At 33.6% G+C, this 24,929-nt stretch overlaps 1 protein-coding gene across 5 annotated transcripts; it reads left to right on the top strand.

The window, feature by feature from the left end:
- The first annotated feature begins 4,104 nt into the window (after positions 1-4,104).
- GABA-B-R2 (gamma-aminobutyric acid type B receptor subunit 2) lies at positions 4,105-23,313 on the top strand. 5 transcript variants are annotated; one of them, XM_017626518.1, is made up of 16 exons: positions 4,105-4,121; positions 6,406-6,561; positions 8,226-8,329; positions 8,394-8,875; positions 10,485-10,665; positions 10,731-10,949; positions 11,074-11,214; positions 13,780-13,934; positions 14,016-14,379; positions 14,682-14,792; positions 14,878-15,102; positions 17,481-17,814; positions 19,606-19,711; positions 19,873-20,206; positions 22,266-22,416; positions 22,483-23,313. In XM_017626518.1, the coding sequence occupies exons 2-16, from the start codon at positions 6,417-6,419 to the stop codon at positions 23,085-23,087; spliced, it is 3,657 nt and encodes a 1,218-aa protein (XP_017482007.1). In that variant the 5' UTR covers positions 4,105-4,121; positions 6,406-6,416; the 3' UTR covers positions 23,088-23,313. The 5 variants fall into 5 exon arrangements, with proteins under 5 accessions (XP_017482007.1, XP_017482005.1, XP_017482006.1 ...); XM_017626516.1 differs by having other exon boundaries at positions 14,878-15,114; XM_017626517.1 differs by lacking the exon at positions 4,105-4,121 and adding an exon at positions 4,258-4,280 and having other exon boundaries at positions 14,878-15,114.
- The last annotated feature ends 1,616 nt before the right edge of the window (positions 23,314-24,929 follow it).

The following is a 24,929-nucleotide window of genomic DNA, read 5'->3' as shown; positions in this document are numbered from 1 at the left end:
TTATTCAAGGCAGTTAGCAACCAAGAAATTTAACAAAGCTATGCAATTCAACAGTAAACAATATTTCTTTTTATACATTTTTCGATTACTTTTTAAATTACTTTGAGGAATGGAATTGGAAAAAAAATCAATTACATTTTTAATTCCTTTGAAAGGAATTGGAAAAAAAATTACATTTTCAATTCCTTACAAAGGAATTGAAATAAAAGAAATTACATTACTAGCACGTAATTTATTCCAATTACAATATGAAATTCCTTGTAATGGAATTAAAGAAAAAACCAAGTCCATTTGAAATTACTTCAAGGAATTGAAAAAGTAATCGATTCCTTTGCTGTGAACTAAAGGAATTGAATCATAATTACAATTACTGAGGAATGCAATTGTAATTGTAATGTAATTGCATTTACCCAGCTCTGGTGTGCACATATACATACATATGTATGTATATACATATAGTATTATTATACTCAGGTTTAAAGGACTCTAATAATGGTCTTGGATTTTTTGTGTATGCTGTAAGAGTTAATTGAGACAAAGTGTTACCCTTTTTGTGTCTCCGTATATCTATGTACATGTGCATATGTACATACAGCCAACGTCAAAAATGTTTTGACCATTTTATTTATTTATACATATTTTCCATACCAATTTTTTTTTTTCATAAAAATATGTATAGCCGTTCAACTGCAAAACCACAAGAACAAATTTTTTTTAATTTCATATAGAACTCTGGTAAATGCAAGAAATACCGATTAAATTTCTTGAAAAAGTTTTGAGCATACAGTTTTGTAGCCCATTAAATTTTAGTACCACAAAGTGCAAGTTTCAAGTCATTAAAAATTACCGTTGATTTTTGAGATTTTTTTTTTTTTGCCGAGGATGTTGCGCGTTTTTTCCATATAACGCATGAACACAATCTTTTTCTATGTGAGGTAGAAAAGGGCAAATGCATTTCAGAAAAACTCAAATTTAAATTAAAAAGCCAAATGAAATTCAGGAGAATACAACTGTATTAGAGAAAAATATATTTTTAGAACATTTTTAACTAGGAAAGGTTTTGCAATGGCAAACCTCCGAGTGTATTTCTTCTTCATTTTCAGCAAGTGGGTTCGGGGGCTTTTAGAAAAATGGATTAGCGTGGGCAACGTTCTTTGCGATTAAGTGTTGGTCTGCGCGTCTAACGCACCAGCCATACTGGACTTGAGCAAGTACTGGGCAGTAATGGGTCATCCACCCACCCTTTTGCGCCTGAGGCCATACTCGCCGATGCTGAACCACATAGATTATGTTTGGGCTAATGTAAATTAATGCTAAAACTAATATGGCCGTTCCATCCACGAACGGACCGGGGGTGGTAGAAGGGCGACTGCAGTACATGGATCAAATAATATAGCGAGCGAAAGAAACTACATACCTACAGATGGAAAAAAATCTCTGCAATAAACAAAATTCGGTAATTCCCCGAAATCGGTAAACAGAGGCTATATGAGCCATTATCTGTTAACTCGGACGGATTTTAAAAAAAAAATTATGTCATGTCTCCGATTCGCTTAAAATATTTTTTGTGGGTTGTATACATGAAATAAGCTAACAAGTGTTCGAGGAAATGTTTTTTTCTTTTTTTTTCTTCGGAGATATGAACTGTCAAAGTTTGCATTTTTTCCCCGATTTTGACTAATCAAGTAGTTCTTCAAATCGTTATATCGCGGGGTCTGCTCACCGTAGAGCCTCCATCTTAACGCCGTTTTAAAGCTACGAAACGGGCTTAACATTTCTATTTATAAGGTGGTCAAGAATGTCTAAAGCTAACTTAGCTATTAACAGTTGAACTTTTTGAAGTTGATTTGCATAGTGAAGACCAGTAAATAAGGGATTTAAAATTACACCATCGTAATCCTTGTTTAATTCGCTATAAAAACCATGCTTAAAAAAATTGCCGTTTTTCAAGAACTATTTTTAAAATATTTTTCTCTATGACGAGATGGTTTATTTTGTGAGAATCAACAATTATTTGTAATTTTTTTCGAACATTTATGTTAAGATATATTTGGTAAGGTGCTAAACATCGGATTTTTGCAAAAAGTAAATTTTATTGCGGATTCCGATAGAATACCTATCCAGATATAATATTTGTTTGGCAAGATTTTTCTTTAAAGTGACAAGCCCCAAGAAATGGGCGTGGCAATCTCAGGAATAAAATAAGCAAAGCACAGATATTATTGCGGATTTCGGCAGACTATTGCTTTATTAACAATATTTGTTCCACAACTTTTTCAATCCATATAGATATTCCGGCGAAATCTACAATAAAGTTTAAATTTTTGAAATTTGGTTTTAATATAGCCCCGCCCATTTCTAGAATATTTTTTGATTGAAAAAGTTGTGGAACAAATGTGGTTAACGAAGCGATATTCTGCCGAAATCCGCAATAAAATCTGCGTTTTGCAAACTTTAGGCCTATACCTATAGATGTTCTATCGGAATCTGCAATAAAATTGAAATTCTTGCAAAAACTCGATGTTTAACACCTTACTAAATATATCTCAACATAAGATTTGGAAAACAAATTACAAAAAATTGTTTATTCTCACAAAATAAACCATCTCGTCAAAAAAAAAAGTTTAAATAGTTCTTAAAAAACCCCCATTTCTTTCAACCACGTTTTATATAGAGAATTTGTCTCATATACTTAATTAAACAAAGTTCATGGGTTTACCGAAATCTGTCAAAATAGGCAATCAGCTTCTGCGGTAGGTTGTAAGTGACGGTTGGTTTTTGATATGTGTTTTGTTCACTTTAAGAAAAATGCTGAAACGGAAAAACGGGCATTTACCTACTCGGAGGTTTGCAATTGCAATTGTGTTTTTCTGAAAAGTAAAATTTGTTCGAAGCGTTTTTGAGCGCACACTAAATAGGCAGTATTTCAGAAAAATAAATTTTTTTCGGCCCCCTGCAAAACAGCTAAAAATTTTTTTCACTTCTTTATTTGATATCCGATTTCTATAAATAGGGAGTAAAATTGAGTGGAAAGAAAATTATCACAAAAATTTATTGAACACAAAACTAGTAAACACTTCTGATGGTTAAGTTTTGGCGCGCAATTTTCCTCTTGACTTGGAATTTTTCCCATCGTCAAACACTGTACAGCACTCGGCTGGGTGTTGAACCAAACCAATTTTCTTTAAGGGATTGAGTCATAAGTAAAAAAAGTAAGTTCTCCGTTTTGCGAAGTTAGCCTCCGAAATCAAGATATGGGCCTTCGAAGTTCGAAATTGGACCTTTGGTAAAAAATTATTTTTAATTATTGCATGTAAAAAGCAAAAAAAGTAAAAAGACAGACGTGGCCCGACTTTTTCTCTTATTTATATGGTATACAACTTTTTTTGTGAAAACTTATATTACAGATGCTATAACGGGTTAAAGGTGAGATCATCGAAAAATTAAAAACTTAATATTTCTGAAAATTTTTAACTGATTTTTAGAAGATTCATATCGTTGTACAGGTGATTAAACCCCCTTTCTTTCGATATGCACATTTGTATACCTCGTGAATAAAAATTTGAGAAAAAACAGTTAAATGGAAAAAATAATTTTTTTTTTATCAAAAAATATTTTAAACAAAAAAATTACTCACCGATTTTTAAAAAATTGGCATCGTTGTTAAGACCATTAAACCCCATGTTGTCTAGTATGCATATTTGTATACTTAGTATATAAGAATTGGAGGAAAAACACTTAAAAGGAAAAAATACAAATTGTTTCATATAAAAAAAATTTCACAAAAAAATTACTAATTAGTAATACAATTGAATACCGTATTTAAATAAAACCAAAAATTTATAGTGCTTTAAGCGTTAATTCGTTCTTTTTCACCCACAGCCCTGTTAAAAATAAAGCAAAAGTATATGTAACAGAAGTCTAAGGATTAAAGATAATTTTCTGTTTTTTTTTTTTTNTTTTTGCTTCAAATATTTTATAAGAAAGAAATTCTATAAGAATTGGTATTTTTTCCTTTTAAGTGTTTTTCTCAAATTTTTATACGAGTAGTATACAAATATGCATATCAGAAGAAACGGGGTTTCTTCGCCTTTACAACGATATCAGCCTTTTTAAAATCGGTTAGTAATTTTTTTGTTTAAAATATTTAAAAAACGGTATTTTTTCCTTTAAATGTGTTTTTTCTCAAATTTTGATATACGAAGTATACAAATATGCATATCAGAAGAAAGGAGATTTAATCGTATTTACAACGATCCCAATTTTTTAAAAATCGGTTGGTAAGTTTTTTGGTTTAAAATATTTTTTTGTCAATTTTATTGTGGCTTGTTAACATTTTATTTTTAATATTTTTATTGAGCTTTGTTCCACGATTGTTTATTAGGAAAAATTGAAAAAGCAGCAAAGTCTAAGCGGTAGAAGTTTTTTTTTTATAAAAATTGTGTTTTTTCTAAAATTTAATAACCTTTACGATGATACAAATGTTTTTTAAATCAGTTTATAATGATTTGAAATATAAGGAATTTAATTTTTCGAAGACCTGGGGCCTATTTCATAAGCGACAGTGATAATTTTGTAACGACAGGCATTTTCCATGTTGTCAGCGACAATTCGACAGTTTTTTGGGTGTTTTGTTTCATAAAAAAATTTGTCATCACCTCATAAATTCCATTGAAAAAGTGACAAATTGTCATTGTCGGGGTTTAAAATTGTCGTTGACAAAATTGTCGTCATATAAAATTTATATGAAAATCATATGTAATAATTGCATTTGCATTATTTTAGTTTTAAGAAATATTCAAATTATTGAAAAGTAATGNATTTAATTTAATTTAATTTAAATATTTTAGTTTTAAGAAATAAGAAAAAGTAATGAATTGCGCACGGAGCTATTTGGTTTTGTCGCTATTGTCGGGACAATTTTGTCAGAGTGACAATTGTCAGCACAATTGTGGACAATATTCCATAATATCACTGTCGTTTCCCAAAAAATTTCACAGTTGCCAACGAGCGTATATGAAACATAAAAAATGTCGCCGACAATTCTGGCAGTGAAATTTTATAGAAAAATCGACAATTGTCGCACCAGTCACTTTTATGAAATAGGCCCCTGAACTTTGACCCCTTATAGCACCTGTTTGCACAAGAAAAGTTATATACAATTTAAATAAGCGCAAAAGGAGGACTACGTCTATTATTTTAGGTTTCTAAATATTTATATGCAATAATTAAATATAATTGTTTACCAAAGGCCCTGTTTCGAAATTCGAAGGCCCTTATCTCGATTTCGGATGCTAACTTCGAAAAACGGAGAAATAACTTTTTTACCTATGACTCAATCTCTAAAAAAAAAATGGTTTGGTCCAATACCCAGAAAAAAGTTGATTTTGCCGTACAGTGAAATAAATCAAAAAAATTTGCATTGGATTTAAATTATTCATCCATATTTCCATTTCACAAATTTTGTTTTGGGCATGTATTCATCAAATNCCGAGAAATAACTTTTTTACCTACGACTCAATCTCTAAAAAAAAAATGGTTTGGTCCAATACCCAGAAAAAAGTTGATTATGCCGTACAGTGAAATAAATCAAAAAAATTTGCATTGGATTTAAATTATTCATCCATATTTCCATTTCACAAATTTTGTTTTGGGCATGTATTCATCAAATGTTCCTCTTAATGACTTTGTTTACATTTGAAACCAAGAATTTGCAGCCCTCGAATTTCGCTCTTAACTCATTTTGATTTGGAATCCAGATTTATAGAAAAATTTGTCAAATAGCTCACAAAATATACTTTTGTATAAAAGAAATTGAATGCAAATATTACTGCGTTAGATGAAATATTATGTTTAATAAAAATCCTAACTTCGAAGAAATTCGCAATAGTAGAACTTAGCTTTTTGCTAAATTNAAATAGCTCACAAAATATACTTTTGTATAAAAGAAATTGAATGCAAATATTACTGCTTTAGATGAAATATTATGTTTAATAAAAAGCCTAACTTCGAAGAAATTCGCAATAGTAGAACTTAGCTTTTTGCTAAATTTCCAAATTATGTTTGAAGGAAGCAAAATGTAAGATAGAGCCTGCACGTACATATGTACATATCGTCGTTTAAAGTACAAAACTGCCGTTCTGCAAAAAATTGGATTTACTCACCGAAGCTCTTGGCTCAAGTCTTATCTATTCGTCCTGAAATATACTAGCAGAAATGCGATTGCTTTATAAAAGAGAGAACCATTTTGAAAAATGAGTCTTTTTACCGTCTACAAAATAATTCAATGCAAACACACATACGCGGTTTTGCATTATCTTGATACGCTGTTGTATACATACTTTAAACGACGATATTTATCTATGTACGTATGTACTATTTCAATTGATTATTTCGTTTTTGCAGATACCTACGAAATGGCATTGGCGAATAGAGCGTTGTACGCTTGCGTGTACCTCCTAGGTCTAATATCGTTCTGTAACGGGAGGACTGCCAAACGTTCGGATGTATATATTGCTGGCTTCTTTCCTTACGGTGATGGAGTTGAAAATTCCGATACAGGTAATTATGAAAATGCTAAGTACACTCTAAAAAATATCGAAGTCTTTTTCGTGATCTAATTTGAAAATCTAACTTTAGGAAAATTTTGCCTCATTCAAAATAATCAATATTCACAAATAGGAATTACATTTTTTTTAATTGATTAGTAAAAAATAATTTTATATGATTAGATAGATAGATTAATCGAAAGTATGTATGTACATATCGCGTTGTTATTGGGTAACCTTATATTCAAAAAAATTTAAATATCTCTAAAACAGGCAAGCAGAAATGGTATTAAGCCCCTCTTTTATGTTTTGTAAAAAAATAACCTCCACTTTGTGTTTAGCAATTACACACAATAATTATGTTTTTTTAAGGATCTAGAATTTTATTTTTACTTAAAAACCAACACCATTGATTAAATGTACCCATAAAGAAACTAAGTGAGTCAGAAAGACATATATAATTTTGAAGTTAACGATGGCAATACGCGGTAATACTATGAAATATGTAAAAAAAATATCGGAAAAAATTAGAAAGTAATCAGTTCGTCGGAATATTTTTTATTTATTTATGATACCGCATAACTTTGAACGACGTTAACCGATTTCGATAATTCTTTTTTCATCGGAACGGTGGTACCTCAAGGGTGGTCCCGTACTAATTTTGTTTAGATCCGATAATTGGATCGTGAAGAAATTAGCGATACTCTAAAATTTTTATATGAGAATTGAAGTCGGTTTTTTTTTTTGCTTAAAAATTACTTGTTTTATTATTTTTTCATAGCTTACTATCTAAAACCTACCCAAATCGCTAATTAGTTTTTTTTTTTTGGGAAAACCACGCATACATGTGTAATGAGAGACCTGATGGCATGCTTATCTTAGAATTCGTAATGATTTTCATGAAAAAAAACAAAAATGAATTTATTTAAAATAAAATTTTGATTTAAAAACCCTACAGCATCAGAAAGACTTATCTAATTTCGAAGTTACCGATAATGGTACGCGGTAACACTATGAAAAATGAGTTTTCTTGTAAAATTTACATGATGGATTTTTTTAAATTATTTTTTCGTAGCCTAGTATTTAAAGAATAACAAAATTTCTAATTCGTTTTTTAATGTTATGATAGCATGTCTAAAGTCGTTATATAGTATGTTTTCGTTTGTCCTGTTTTAATGCGGAAATCCCAACTAGAAGCTTGAAAGCCCTTTTCTCCTTTTTTATTTTTTTTTTCGCGTTATGGTGAGACTACGGATTTTTATGCAGAAAACGGAGCCTATAAATATGTATCACTTAATTATAAACAAATTGTATACAAATTTATCCACTTAGCTTATAGTTATGTGGTACATATTTCTAGGCTCCGTATTTTGCATAAAAATCCCCATTCTAGTTATGATATTCCAGCAAACAAGCGATATGATACCAGTGTTGGGCGTTAGTCAAATAATTTTTCTATCATCTTGTTAACTTCTTAAAAAAGTAATTGAAATTAAATTAATTTAATTGCAAATAAAACTTTAACTGCGCATTGCAATGAAATTAATTTCAATTAAAATTTTAGTTGCAATTACATTTTTAATTGCATACGGCAATTAATTAAATTGCAATTACTTTTTTGATAACATTTAATGTATACGTTTAATGCCTTTTTATCATGCTCTCACACATACACAGGTCGTGGAGTAATGCCAAGTGTTAAATTAGCGCTTTCTCATGTGAATGAACACCCTACAATTTTGGTCAATTATCGGCTGCACATGTGGTGGAATGACACTGAGGTGCCTCTAGACATACTTTTATCAGATGTTTTTATATCAACTATCATTTTGTACCATTTTACAGTGCAATGCAGCAGTTGGGGTCAAGTCCTTCTTCGATATGATGCACTCTGGCCCCAACAAGCTAATGCTCTTCGGTGCCGCGTGTACGCATGTTACCGATCCCATAGCTAAAGCTAGCAAGCATTGGCATCTCACACAACTGTCATACGCCGATACGCATCCCATGTTTACGAAAGACGCATTTCCGAATTTTTTTCGCGTCGTACCATCGGAGAATGCTTTTAATGCCCCACGTCTGGCTTTGCTAAAGCAGTTCAATTGGACGCGCGTAGGCACATTGTACCAGAATGAACCACGATACTCATTGCCACATAATCACATGGTGGCTGATTTGGATTCCATGCAATTAGAAGTTGTAGAAACTCAAAGCTTCGTCAACGATGTAAACGAACCTCTGAAGAAGTTGCGGGAAAAGGATGTTCGGATTATCCTGGGCAATTTTAATGAACACTATGCCCGCAAAGTGTTTTGTGAAGCTTATAGGTAAAGAGCATGATTCAATAATGAAAGGTTTTGTAAGAAAAACTTTCTCTCGCACTATTTTTTTCAAATGACACCCGCACCCTACTCCTAAAAACAAAAACAGTGATATTTCCTTTNTTTTTTTCAATGACACCCGCACCCTACTCCTAAAAACAAAAACAGTGATATTTCCTTTTCAAATTTCTTTGCAAGTTTTAAGAACATTTTTAAATTTTTAGTAGTGAGATTTTTACTTTTTAAATTTTGAAGAAATGTTTGTTCTTCAATCGCTGGCGGCAACAAGACAAAATGAGTGGGAATCGTTGGACTACAGAAATTCAATGTAGGCTAAAGAGACGAAGTTCACTTAAAAGCCGAAATGTATTTGTCGATATTCGTGGAGACCTCTTGATTATATTAAGTCGCTGTAAAGTAAAGCGTGAAATGGTTCTGGTAAATGAGCTAGCGAAGGTATTTAGGTATGGGTGTCTCCGAATGAGATAAAATTGCCAAACCGCATCCATGGGCCCAATCGTCACACGACAGCTCGGTTTANAAGACGAAGTTCACTTAAAAGCCGAAATGTATTTGTCGATATTCGTGGAGACCTCTTGATTCTATTAAGTCGCTGTAAAGTAAAGCGTGAAATGGTTCTGGTAAATGAGCCAGCGAAGGTATTTAGGTATGGGTGTCTCCGAATGAGATAAAATTGCCAAACCGCATCCATGGGCCCAATCGTCACACGACAGCTCAGTTTAGTCAATGGCGCGATGTAATTGCACACTAACGGCACTTCTCATTTGACGACGTAGATCACGTTCGCTGTCTCAGTCGTTCAGTAGCTGCGTGTTCTTTTTATTCTTCCTGAGTTCGTCCGGTACGAATCGCCATTTGCGGCTGTTTAAGCCAATGTTGAATATTATCCCCAGAACATTAAAGCGACATCAAAGAATTCGAATTACCATATTCGAAGCAATCGAGCCATAATCGCGAACGAAACGTAAGCTCCAAATTTTTGTAATTGTCGTTTTTTTTTAATAAATATTGCATACTTTCCACAAACAAATAGCTTCTTCATATCCATCATCTGGTAAACAAATACAACAAAAAAAGCTCGAGTTATGCGCCATCTGACGTACGCATGTTTGGTATATACATAGAAATATTTATTTTTAATAACAATCGGGGGGGTTATATTCGGTGTAGATAAGCTTGTTTAATTTAAATAATTAAATCAAATTCGTCTTCTTTTTAAAATGCCACCATTTACTATTATCCACACCTTTTTATGGAATTTAGCTCCCATTTTNGTTATATTCGGTGTAGATAAGCTTGTTTAATTTGAATAATTAAATCAAATTCGTCTTCTTTTTAAAATACCACCATTTACTATTATCCACACCTTTTTATGGAATTTAGCTCCCATTTTGGGAAGTGTGATTGAATTCTTCCCCTTTTTCTCCTGCTTTCATAAACCATCCCTGTGGGTGGGAGTGTCAAATTTTAGAAAACCTTTAATAATTGAATCATGGGTAAAGAGTACAAAGAGCGTCATATGCTTACCATAAGCTTTATTTCGAAGTTTTTTTTTACCATTCGCTTCCTCTTCGTTTTTGATTCTTCTCCTTAGATTGGAAATGTATGGTCGTGCTTATCAGTGGCTTATAATGGCGACTTATTCAACAGAGTGGTGGAATGCTACACTTGACACTGAGTGCACTGTAGAAGAGATTTCAACTGCCCTAGAAGGCACTATTCTCGTTGACCTGCTCCCTTTGTCTACTAGTGGTGATATAACCATTGCTGGAATTGTAAGTCTGTCTTAATACTAAAGTGTTAGATGCCCGAACTAATCTAATTTTTTTCCGAAACATAGACTGCAGATGAGTATCTTTCGGAATATGATAGCTTGCGGGGCACAGAATATTCCCGCTTTCATGGTTACACCTACGATGGAATCTGGGCAGCTGCGCTAGCTATTCAATACGTCGCACAGAAGCGCGAAGATTTCCTAACACACTTCGATTACCGTGTGAAGGATTGGGAGCTTGTGTTTTTGGAAGCGCTGAGGAATACCTCGTTCGAAGGGGTCACGGTAAGGACAATAAAATGAATAGCCCGAATTTCCGTAGCAAGCTTGTAAATAAAGTAGAATTCTGCGCTAAGCATTTTTAGTACCTTTTCCCTTGCAAAAAATCTTATTGTATTTTTGTCCCTAGGGTCCTGTGCGATTTTATAACAATGAGCGGAAGGCAAATATTCTTATCACCCAATTCCAATTAGGCCAAGCAGAGAAAATCGGTGAATATCATTCGCAATTAAGCCATTTGGATTTGACTCTTGGAAAACCGGTCAGATGGGTAAGCTTGAAGTTAAATTTTTGTCATTACAAAGTCCCCATTTTACCCCACGCATAGTGGTGCGCGGGCGCGCGAATATCAAAAATTGTATTGTCCCAAATATACCAATTTATCCATTATCAAGTTCCCGAATTTTGTATAAAATGAATAATACACAGAAAAAAAAAACCCTTGAAGTTGACGTACTTTAAACGAAATATTTTAGTCACAGCCACATTAGTAGGCCCTAGTTTTTTATGCACTAAAAAATCTAAACTATNCCCTTGAAGTTGACGTACTTTAAACGAAATATTTTAGTCGGAGCCACATTAGTAGGCCCTAGTTTTTTATGCACTAAAAAATCTAAACTATGCGCATATAATTTGCACTAAAAACTTTAAATATGCTCTAAGAACAAACAAAATATTCAAAAAGACTTCTAGCATTTGTTTTGCTTTTATAATTTTTTACTTTTCATATTTTAATACAAGTTTATAATTAACATAAGGATATATTGTAATTTATAATTCATAATTTTTTACTTTTCATATTTTCGTATAAGTTTATAATTAACACAAGGATATATTGTAATTTTTAGTGCCACAAATAACTCAAAATTAATTTAATGTATATCAAAAATTCATTTACAATAAACTAAAAATACCTATTTATTGTCCAATTTTTTTTTTATTTGCTTTGTTCAAGGTTTATTGGCAAAGAAGATGAATATGTAGTTCTTTAAAATTTTCAAAGTTAAAGCTTCACCTATTTAGCCGCAAAAATGTTTTGCATAAGGAGAACGTTCTTTCTAAATACGTCAACACTGATGATTGGGGCGTACATGAAGCTAGCCACTTAACACACCAGATATTATTCCCTTAAGTGCAGCTAATGATTTTTTTCCTTTCAATTAAGTTATTATTTCCGACAAGAAGAAGTACTGTGCATTGATATAGGCTAAACCCGGATTCAATCGAATTTGAAGCTATTGCTTTTTTCTCCTTCAATATTGAAGAAGCGCCACTATCATTTAGATCTTTAAGAAAGGTTTGAAATTCCTTAAAATGTAGGCAATAATATCTTTCCGCCTCTAACCAAGTTCCCCATCTCGATAATATTGGCTGTGGCGGAAGAGCGATATTGGAATACATATTCTTAAAAGCTTCAACGTGCTCTAGCAGATTTTAAAAATATTTTTTCCCATTCTTTATTAAATCGTCAACATCACTGAAGCGAGCTCTTACATCATCGGCCACTCGGTCATCTCGTGCCAAACAGTAACTTTGGGAAAAATACCTTCAGCGCCTTTGCTGATTTTACCATATCGAGCCCTAACCGCCAAAAAAACGTAAACGACATATTTTTAAAAAACTTTTCTTCTGGTTCAGATGTGCCATTAGAGCATCTAGATGCAATTCTGCATGAAAAAGAAAATTTTGAAAAAAAGAAAAAATGTGGGTTACGTTTTGACATTACGTCAGTGACATATAAAATAATTTGGGACTTTTCGAAATCAGTACCCAATAGTTGGATGGAATCATCAAATGCTCTTGCAATTGTGGAATGATTCGTTCGTTCTTGACAAACGGCGTTTAATAAAAAACACAATTAAATATGCTTGTTTGACAAAATATGTATGCCTATATATGTATATTGGTCGAAGCAAAAAATATGTTAATATTAGGTTTGTATAGTAACCAATAGTCAGTACTAATTTGTACTGGAACCTGCAAATTTTTACTGGAAAAGCGTATGATAACCCAAAAAATTTGCAAGAGAGCACTGAATCGAGAGCGTAACAACACGGGAGAGCTGCAAATTCTTGCTAGTGAAATTTTTACTAGCAGAAATTAGCTAGCTGAAGAAGAAGAAGAATAAATGTCAAAAGCCGCCATTTGTTGAATTGGTTTAGCACAAACAAAAGTAAAAGGAGTTTAAATCAAAATATTGTGACTGTGTAAGTGCTTGTGTGTAAAGCAGAGTTTAAGACTGATTTATAAATAGTAAAATGTTTACAGCAGAATGTCAAAACAGTGCAACGACTGTCCACTTGCAAGTTTTTACTAGTTTTGTGTTCATTAACTTTTTCTGCTAGTTTTCTCTTCTTCTCAATTTTACGCTCTATTTTGCTTTTACGCTCTCGCTGCAATGTTTTACTGGAGAAGTTACTATACAAACCTATTGTCATAGGGTTTGAAGTTTCTTTGAATGAATGACCGTCCTAGTCACCAATTCCGAATCTATTAAACATCTGAGTATGAGGCCTTATGTTGGAAAGAAAAGGGGATATAAGGGACTCAAAATGGAGAAAATTAGCCTATGGTTAGAGAAGATATGGAATAAATTAACTGATGAAGACTTGCGTGTCAAATGATCTTTTCTCTCAAAGTTTACTCTGTTGGCAAATGTAAATAAGAGGACGCTTTAATTTCCCAAAAAAGCCTGTGTAACAGTTATATGTCGCCACGCCAATAAAAAAGGTACACAGCAACATATTGGGTCTGACGCTCACTTTATCAAGACAAAATAGAGCCTATTAATTTTTGATTGGAGTCAAAATAATTGAGTTGTACGTACATTTCTCAGGTTGGTAAAACTCCACCCAAGGACCGGACACTAATCTATATTGAGCACAGCCAGGTGAACATAACAATTTACATAGTTTCGGCCAGTGCATCTGTGATTGGAATCATTGTGGCGTGTGTTTTCTTGGCTTTTAATATAAAGTATCGAAATCAAAGGTGCGTATTTGAATGTTTAGACTAAGTTATTTTTTTAATGTTAACTACTATCGCCGCTGTTATCTAACGTTCCTTCTGCAGATACATAAAAATGTCAAGTCCACATCTAAACAATCTTATCATAATTGGCTGCATACTTACTTACATGAGCGTTATATTTTTGGGCTTGGACACAACCTTAAGTAGCGTGGCAGCGTTTCCCTATATATGCACAGCTCGAGCGTGGATACTGATGGCAGGCTTCAGTCTAGCATTTGGGGCGATGTTTTCTAAAACTTGGCGTGTACATTCTATTTTCACTGATCTGAAGCTGAATAAAAAAGTGATCAAGGACTATCAATTGTTTATGGTAGTGGGCATTTTATTATTTATTGATATTGCCATTATAACGACATGGCAAGTGGCCGATCCATTCTACCGTGACACAAAACAATTAGAGCCAAGGGTAAGAAACAATACCGAGCGTATTTGACCATAATTATAGTTTTAACTTCAAAATAGGGACGCAAACGTTTATGATCCTTTTATTGGAAGAATAACTTAAGTCTATCTTTCACGGACAAACATAATAGCTTATGTCGGCAAATATTTTTCTACTGTTATTAGTCCTCACAATTTTCATGATTTTTATTTTCTTCATCAAGAATAACTGTTATTTTTGGATTTTTGTTAACTTTGAATTTCGATGTGACTAAATATTTCTACATACTTACATTGTTGTTATTTTAATTTATCTTAATTTTCAAGCATCACGAGGCAATGGACGATGTACTGGTTATACCCGAAAACGAGTACTGCCAATCGCAGCATATGACAATATTTGTTATCATAATATATGCCTATAAGGGTTTGCTATTGGTAAGCGTTAGCCTGATGATATATGAAGTTTTGGAGTTCATTAGCCCTTATTATGGCAAACATCTTTTATTTTTATACTTTTAAGGTATTTGGCGCTTTTCTAGCTTGGGAGACACGTCACGTTTCAATTCCAGCTTTGAATGATTCGAAACACATTGGGTTTTCGGTTTATAACGTTTTCATCACATGTATTGCCGGCGCCGCCATTTCGTTGGTTCTCTCCGATCGCAAGGATTTAGTTTTTGTCTTACTCTCGTTTTTTATAATTTTTTGTACGACAGCAACTTTGTGTTTGGTGTTCGTACCGAAAGTAAGACTGGTAGTAAGGAAGTTTTGTAGTTTTTGTAGCTGTTTTTAAATTTAAAATTTCGTATATTTATGGGCATAAAATAATAATTTGGTTAAGAACCTATATATGGTATATGCTATACACATTTAAATTTATAAAATTTTTAGACATTTAATTATTCCTATATGTCGTATTTGAAATCTATGGCTGTATTTACACCGAGGCATACTGTGCCTAGTCTTTCTTGATAAAGCAATACTACAAAATATGTATCCTTATACACTGGCTTTCGTAGTAAGACATTCATATGTACAATGTACATACATATCTGTGGTCAAAAGCAATAGTAGCTTAATTATAATAATATACCTTCGAAAAAATTTCAATTTTATGTATGCACGTACACACGTACATGCATGCATACACATCGCTACCATAACTAACTAAAATTTTTCATTGCATAAAATGTGTGTGGACTTATCAATTGATGAACTTAATTAAAATCAATCAAAAGATGAATTTTGGATTTTTAGTTAGTTATCTACCGATTTTTGTTATTTTTTTGCGTTATAAGAACTTTAATTTCCTATAGAACCGATCATATAATTAACTTACCTACATACAAATGTACATATGTATGTATATGGTGCAGAAAAAGCTTTCCAAATACATAAATTATTTTCTGGAACTGTTCTACAAAATAAAATTGACATATTGTACATATTTAGAACATAAGAGTAGTCCACTTCCAAAGTGCGCTAAATATGTAAAATTTTTTTAGATTTCCAGTTTATGGTGGGTACCAGTACGTACCAGTATTTAAAGTAGTTTCATGTCCACTAACAACACAGTGCAAAATCTTTCTATATTCTGAAAAAATAGCATAAAATTTTAACTACGCTTGTAAAAGTCGCTAGCACACCTATTTACAAACTTTCAAAGTCTCCATCTTCTGATGAATTTAGAAATCTGCTTTAGGTCTTATGACTATTACGGTTATGTTATGTTATGTTATATCATATTATGTTATGATATTATTAGGCTCTTATTTATCAGAATTTTTAGGTAATACAAAAAAAAAAGATTAATTTAGATGTTACTTGTTGTCGTAGTAGTTTTTTTTAAATTATTGCTTACTAAGTACTATAAAATCATATAACGCTGTTTGCAAGTGGATTGCTCATATGTAGTTTACACCGTACAGAAAAAAAGTTCGCCGTACACCCCTGAGTCTAAAGTATTTTCGCTAGGCAAATTCGAAAGATTTTTTTTTTTTGCCGAACGTAGAGGTTGCCTTTTTACATTTTTCCTTATATGTACATTCATTCATATTTACAATCGGGACTTGAAGTGTGATATATCGCTGTTCTTGTCTTGTCCCAAGGAGACAATTTATTTCTTTGTTCAAGAGTTCATTAACTTTAAGAACCCCGTTCACGAACTTACCCACCAGATCTCACTTCTTATTACTCTATCGTACCACCCTAACGTAAGTAAATTAAGCTTCACCAAAAATCATTAATTATTTGCTAAAGATATAACACAGGATTTTAAGTGTATAGCATATATTTATACAAATACATATGTATGTATAAAAACATATCGTCGGTGATACTGCAAACGTTTATTATTACCTCTTGTGCTTAGACGATCTGCGAGCCTTATCTGAACATTTGTATTTATCGCTGAGCTTCATTGGGCCGAGGTGGAAAGTTTTGTCTTAGCTTTGCGATTGTAGAGAGATTCACAGATGCGTCCAGATACAGATAACATTGTCCGACAAAGTTAAACTTTTTTGCACCCATGAAAAAATTGAGCATTTTGGAAAGTAGTGACCAAATAACTACCCTATTTTGCAGTTACTGTCTCCATGTTGCAAAACAACCCTTGTGATTTTTTAGACTTCATATCCAAGGGTTTTTGCGATTACTGATTATGAATCTGAAGGCAGTTTTTAAAAATTCAAAATGGCAGATCCGAAATGGCGGAAAGCGTAAAAGGTTTGATCTAGAAAAACTGCAAAATAAGGGAACCTTTTTGTCACTACTTTCTGGAAATGCTTGTTTTTATTTTTTTTTTTTTATAATTTAAGCACAAGAACTAATAATGTACCACAAACGTTTTACAGTATCACGATATGTACATACGTATATATGTATGGATGTATGTGGGCCCAATAATTTGTATGTGTATATGTTGTTTCAAAATCGTTTCGCTGATTAATTACTCTTAATTCTTGCTTAACATTAACTCTATCGCTTTTAGTTAGTTTGTGTTTGGCACTATTATTTGCATAGTTACAACAATTTCAAAACTTTCAATTTTGATGGCAATTCACTCCTTGTATTTTATTCCAATTAATCTGATTACTTTTTCTTTTTTCGTCTGACGTACACAAGTTGGTCGAACTGAAGCGCAATCCACAAGGTGTCGTAGATAAACGCGTACGCGCCACTTTGCGTCCAATGTCGAAGAATCGACGAGATTCTTCCGTTTGTGAATTGGAACAACGTTTGCGTGACGTGAAAAATACGAATTGTCGTTTCCGAAAAATTCTCATGGAGAAAGAAAATGAGCTGCAAGCTCTTATACGCAAGATCGGCCCAGAGGCGCGCAAGTGGATTGATGGCGTCACATGTACGGGTAGTATCGGCGGTGACACTGAACCCATTCTTAACGATACAGCTAGATTGTCGGCACCACCGGTGCGTCGGGAAATGCCCAGCACAACAGGTAATTTTTTTTTTTCTTTTTTTACGGAAAACTTGCACGGGAACGGGTGCGCTTCGATGAGGTTTAATCTAAAAGTTTTTCCCATTCAACTTCTCTAGGCGTTTCTATGCTTTTATTATGATAAACAGGTCTTTGACAAATAACATTCGATCATTTATGCATTATTAAAGATCCGATTTACGGCGTTATAAACCCCTCTTAAAACATATTAAATTAAGATTTTAAATAGTGGTAACAGAAGTGTATGAAATTTCCGCGTGTAAAGTTAAGTGTAATTTATTTCAATAAAACTCAACATATTCAAACTTTGCCAAAAACATTGGAGAGCCTCACATTTTTACAAAGTTTTATTTTTTTTTCATTAATCCATTCTTTCCAAGTGTTAAAACTTTGAGTGATCTGGTTTTCGGTATAGTATAAACTATATATATTTTTTTAAATATATTACAAATAAATAAAGAAAAAAATGGGTCAAAACTTATAAGAAGCCTAAGTACATTGTGCAACAAAAAACATCGTCCCAAAGGCGTTTTTCTAGGTTAGTTCGAATAAGCGATATAAGTATTTGCAAATTATTCCTTTTTATTAATAAAAAGCTTTATTCCCAATTTGAAAATTTAAAATAAAAATTTAATTGATTTGTACATATCGCACACCGTCTTCAAAAGAGTCACAACTCAAAATAATACGTTCAACAGGAAATGCGATAAACTATTTCGTAGGCAAGGTTTTTCAAGAAGCTATAACAAAAATTTGATCCAGCTTTTGCTGAAAGGTAAATAAAAGCTCTGTGTACATTTTTAGCGTATCTTTTTAAAAATGCCAAATTATGAGTTGTGACTCTTTTGAAGACGGTCAGGTAGTATCATTAGATCGGCTGATTTGATTTTTTTTTTTCAATTATGTATTCGGTCTCGAAAATGTCAAATGTTTCAAAATTTTTCTTACAAAAATTCTAAGTTCTTAAAATCTATTTGCATGTGAAATCTCTTTCCATATAAACCAAGTGATTGAATAGCAGCTTTTGGAACGTTGCCCAACTCGATAGCACAACCGCTGATTACTGGGCCTTGCAAAGGATGTATAGAGAAGCAAACAAATTTTTTGTATTTCACATGGCCCGCTTTGATTTAGAAGAAAAAAATCAGAACAGTTTTTGACACTTTCGATACCAGANCGCCCAACTCAATGGCACAACCGCTGATTACTGGGCCTTGCAAAGGATGTATAGAGAAGCAAACAAATTTTTTGTATTTCACATGGCCCGCTTTGATTTAGAAGAAAAAAATCAGAACAGTTTTTGACACTTTCGATACCAGAAGCAACAATAAAATACACGCAAATGTTGTTTTTGCTCGAATGGTACTACCTGTTTGATATGCCTTGATACAAACATACATATGCACACAACAATTAATTCCATATGCATTTAAAATAACTAAATCCAAAAAATTAATACAGAAGTAACCGAGCTGACATCGGTGGACAGCGTAACTTCTACCCATGTNGCCCAACTCGATAGCACAACCGCTGATTACTGGGCCTTGCAAAGGATGTATAGAGAAGCAAACAAATTTTTTGTATTTCACATGGGCCGCTTTGATTTAGAAGAAAAAAATCAGAACAGTTTTTGACACTTTCGATACCAGAAGCAACAATAAAATACACGCAAATGTTGTTTTTGCTCGAATGGTACTACCTGTTTGATATGCCTTGATACAAACATACATATGCACACAACAATTAATTCCATATGCATTTAAAATAACTAAATCCAAAAAATTAATACAGAAGTAACCGAGCTGACATCGGTGGACAGCGTAACTTCTACCCATGTAGAGATGGATAGTTCAATGGTATCCGTACAATCCACCACAATTGCACCATCATTACCACCGTAAGCTTCTGTTAAATACATATACATATGTATATGTACCTATATACATATGTCGATCTCTTTCTGAATGATTTCTAATATGCTTAGCAAAAAGAAANGACATATATGTATATGTACCTATATATGTCGATCTCTTTCTGAATGATTTCTAATATGCTTAGCAAAAAGAAATCTTTAAAACCGCTAACACAAATCCAAGACGGTGGCATGCAACCCACCGGACTAGTATCTGGATCGCTAAAACATCAGAAGCCGTCGCACATCCAGTCAATGCAACCGATTCAGCAGCAATTACAGCAACAATTACAACAACAACAGCCACCCTTACAATCTGTAAAGCACGACGATTTATCTTACCGCCGACCAGCTGAGAAACGAAACTCCGTTTCGGCACAGACCGATCCCATTCCTGGGATGAAAAAACAAGAGTGCAATAATATAAAACGAAGTGAAGAGTCACAACTTCGAGAGCGTCGACAATCAGTGGCATCTAGGGTAGGCTATATATACATGCATGCATACATACATATATGTATGTATTAGGAGTTCACTGCAGGGAAAATCTTTTGTTTTGAAATTACCCAAAAAACGCTGAAACTCGTAAACTTAATATTGGGTCGTAGATTATGGATCTGTATTAGGAATGTTAGTCTCGGGATCCCGGCCTTTTTTAGGTCCCAAAAATCACGGCATATTTGACAAATAATCCCGGGATTTTCGGGATTTGTAATTTGCATTGATGGCAATAATAAAAACTACATTTTCTTGACCAGTATTGGCTATATTTCTTTTTTTATTTAATAGTTAACACCGTGCAATAGTAAATTTTACACACAAAAATAATATATTCGCGAAACCATGGGCCAAATATAGTAAAATTGCGTTTTTAGTTTTTCACTCTGACGCAGTAATAGAAAAATAGGAAAATCTGTAGAATCTAATCAGATTCAATTTATTGGTACATAAGGACCAGTAAGTATTAAAATTTTATCCTTGAAATTTCGCAATATTTGCTTTTGATTATATGTTAAGGACTTGTATAAACTCGATAACATCCTCGAATTTCGTCCTTCTAACTTTATCAGCTTAAAAAATTGCCTACTCGTCCTTGTGCATCCAAAAAATTTTAATTTTTTTAAGTTCTAAAGGAATTTCGTCTTTCATTTGCTACCCATATTTTTATTCTACATTGCATTGAATTTTTGAAATAATTTTTGGAATTAATCATATCTATGAAATTACAAAGTCCTTTACAATAAATCATGACGTCAGAGAGAAAATATAGGCTGCGTTTCTTTATACAATCCGAAATAATCCCATTTCACAGCCGGAATAAACAGAATGCTTTTGAGATATACGTCAACATATCATCAGGAACGTTCTTAAGAATAAATAATCAAAAAAGTCTATTCCAAACGTTCAGAATGCATAAAGAAATTCAGCCATAAAATCGCTTCTTCTTCTTCTTTTTTGGCGCTGTAACCGCCTAAGCAATTTTGGCCGAGTTCAGCAAAGCATGCCAGTCGTTTCTCCTCTGTGCCACCTGACGCCAATTGGAAACGCCAAGTGAAGCCAAGTCCTTCTCCACCTGATCTATCCATCGCAGTGGGGGNCGCCATACACCAGCACAGGCATGATGAGTGACTTATAGAGTGTGATCTTTGTACGACGTGAGAGGACTTTGCTCCTGAATTTCCCACTCAGCCCAAAGTAGCACTTGTTGGCAAGAGTGATTCTCCGTTGGATTTAAATGCTGACATTATTATCGGTATTAATGCTGGTTCCCGAGTAAACGAAATTCTCTACTTTCTCGAAATTGTAACTGTCAACAGTGACGTGGGTGCCAAGGCGCGAATGTGCTGACTGTTTGTTTGATGACAGGAGATACTTCGTCTTGTCCTCGTTTACCACCAGACCCATGCGCTTTGCTTCCCTATCCAACTTGGAAAAGGCAGAACAGACTTCGCGGTTTTTGTTACGATTGTGATAACCACATCTCGGGATCGTATACCGTTTTTCCAGATCAGGTAATTTCCCCAAGGTATTTTATGAAAAAAATTCAAACTTTAACAAGGAAAAAAATAAAATAAAACAATAAATATCCTTTGTAATTGTTTTTCATTTGTATTAAAGCCTGTTCTTTTGCAAAAAAAAAAAAATCAAGCTACCTACAATTAAAATCGATGGATAAATAAACAAGTGGTGAATGGTCAACTGAAAATGTGCAATATTTTTTTATAAAATAGTAGGAAATAATGTTACTCATACGCCATATCGTACATGGCCGTACTTGTCATACTCGTGCATAGCGTATGAGTAATATGTTCCATGTCAAAGTTAAAATTTGTTATTCATTCAAACTTAAAATTACACTGTCTTGATGACAATTAATTGATCTAGAAAAGCGGTATACATATCCGTAATCTACGACCCATAATTAAGTTTACGAGGCCCGGCGTTTTGTTGTGTAATTTAGTGTTATTTATATTATGTTTTTGACAAAATTTTCATTAAATTTGCACTTTTCTCAAAAATTTCACTCTTCAAAAAACAGCACTACGACAGCGGAAGTCAGACTCCAACCGCCAATCCAAAGTATTCCCACAATCATAGGAATTCAGCAACAAATATTTCAAATTCAAACACAGACTTAAATGGCACTTGTCCACACGGTCCGCATTCGAAGAGTAATAACGTCATTAAAAGTAAGTACCTGTATCGGTATTTTACAAAATTCATAATGTCTCGAAATCATTCGTGTTCGTTTGCAGCACCAACGGCATTAGAAAACCGTCGCGGTACCAATGCGCTGAAATCCAACTTTGTAGTCTCTCAAAGCGACTTATGGGATACACATACTTTATCGCATGCCAAGCAGCATTCCCGCCAGTCACCACGCAACTATGCCAGTCCACAGCGTTGTTCGGAGCATAGCCATATCATTCCCTATGACCAGACCACATCCCCCATACAGCGTTCGGTTTCGGAAAAGAATCGCAATAAACATCGTCATAAGCCACAAAAGGGCACCGTATGCCAAAGTGAGACAGACAGTGAGCGGGAACGAGAACCAACGCCGCCAACAACGCAGTGCATCCAACAGCGTAAACTCAACAAGACAAACATACAGCACGCTGCGCATCATCACTCCTCCCCGAATGTGGCGCCCGAAAAGCAACGCAAGCATCGAAATAAGCCCGAGTCGTCAATTTATGGTGCCAGTTCCGAGACGGAATTGTTAGATGGAGAAACGGCAATATTGCCCATATTCCGAAAGCTACTCACCGAAAAAAGTCCCAACTATCGGGGTCGCAGTGTTGTAGGTCAGAGCTGTCCGAACATTTCCATTAAATGCGATATTGTAGAATACCTTTAAAGCAGCATAGAGAAATAATGGCACTGAATTATCAATAAATGTACATACAGGCATATTTGTGATCTGTGCAAGTTGGCTTAAATATAATTTGACTCGACTTAAACCAGAGCAAAAAATGCTTGACTAAAATGTAGCAAAGTAGAAATTTTTGAAAACAACCTACTTAATTTAACTCACGTATGCAATATTACTAAATAATAAAACAATATATTCATTGAATTGCATTTAAGATTATTCTTTTGTATCTTGCAAATTTTGAAACTGATTTCTTTATTTGAGACTTCCGCGGATCATATATAGATTAATCACGGTCGTCAAAAACGATTTGATCTATGAACCAAATTTGTCTACATGATTTAAGAAAACTTATGAGTTATAAGTTATGACCCACTTTTAATCAAAATCAGAGTACCACAACCCCGCCAGATATTGCTTAAAAACTACGAATCGTTATTTTATGGAATATAGAGTTAAAATAGCTTTGTTTACTATTGCTGGCAGAAATGTTCCAGTGTGAAACCGTCCTATGGGATTGATTTCATAATCTCCATACCAAGTTGCAGGACTCTACCACAAAAACTTCCAGAGATATGCGGTATCAAAAATTCGATTTATATGGGAGATGCCACGCTCCCTTGATATATCGAAATTATTATCAGCCTATAACAAAAAAGTGTTCAAAATTTCAAAAAGATCGGTGAAGCCGTTTGCCAGACCACGTTTTATAAAAATATGGGACTTTTCTTTACGCATATGCATATTTTTGCATATTTACATATGTTTTGCATATTTGCATATTTTTTGCGTATCTGCATATTTCCATATTTTTCGTAAGTATATTTTTAATATTGTTTTGAATATATTTTGCATATATGTATGCTTCTGTTTATTTATGTAGTTACATTGTACATACATATATGTGCTTTTTAATCGGTTTTATTTAGCTTGTACTGTTAGTTTTTGGGTAAAATCTAGTAATTGGGATTTCATCCCTTTCCTTTTGACCTATTAATCTCAAATTTGGTAAACCCCTTTAGTTCTGATGACAATACAATCACGTAAATATATTCAGCATCATTGAAAATCCTAGATGGCCGCCGCCACAAAATGGCCACGAAATGAGCGATAACATATTTTTTCACAACCCTCTCAATATGGGCATCCAATGAAGAGAATGCAGTACGTCATGAAAAAGTTCCAAATCCAAGATGGCCGCCACCATAAAATGGCGAAAGATTTTGATAAGTGGAACACAGGGCATTTAGAAAAAAATAACCTCATCCAAAATGGCGCCACAGACAAAATGTAGGATCATAAATTTTAAACAGTCAAATTAAAAATAATTTATTTCAATAAAAATAAACCAACAGATCCTCATTTTCGTTGTTGGTGTTTCCGACAAGGCAGGAGTATGGCATTATACAAAAAGAAGGTAGTTCCATTTAATGACATTCGTTGTGGCGGTCGAAAATGGGGTTGATGACTAGGTTTCAGAACGCATGAAGAAAGTCATCAAAATTATACTTACATATCGTCGTTTAAAGTACAAAACCGCGTATCGTCATTCAGCAAAACCGCGTAACGGACATTTGCTGCCAAAAACTGAATTTGCTCACACAAGCTCTTGGCTCAGTTCTTATCCATTCGTCCTGAAATATACTAGCAAGAAATGCGTTTGCTTTATAAAAAAAAATTATAGTTTAAAAAACTAAAACCTCCCTATTATAATTGCCATTCGTACTGTCATCAGGTATGTAACTTGAGAATAGAAATCGCTGCATCTTTTAGGCGCATCAATATTACATATTTACATCCCGAGCTAATAAAAGGAAGATAATAATA

This window comes from Rhagoletis zephyria, unplaced genomic scaffold, assembly GCF_001687245.7.
Source record: "Rhagoletis zephyria isolate East Lansing unplaced genomic scaffold, Rhagoletis_zephyria_1.1 Rzeph_scaffold_04656, whole genome shotgun sequence".
NCBI lineage: Eukaryota > Metazoa > Arthropoda > Insecta > Diptera > Tephritidae > Rhagoletis > Rhagoletis zephyria.
This window is presented reverse-complemented; position numbering and strand designations above follow the sequence as displayed.

Bases quoted from the DNA above. Each gene is read 5' to 3' on its own strand.
- GABA-B-R2 (XM_017626516.1), top strand. From the start codon at position 6,417: ATGGCATTGGCGAATAGAGCGTTGTACGCTTGCGTGTACCTCCTAGGT. The intron at 14,793-14,877 runs GTAAGCGTTAGC...TATACTTTTAAG, and splicing joins CCTATAAGGGTTTGCTATTG to GTATTTGGCGCTTTTCTAGC. The intron at 19,712-19,872 runs GTAAGCTTCTGT...TAATATGCTTAG, and splicing joins ATTGCACCATCATTACCACC to CAAAAAGAAATCTTTAAAAC.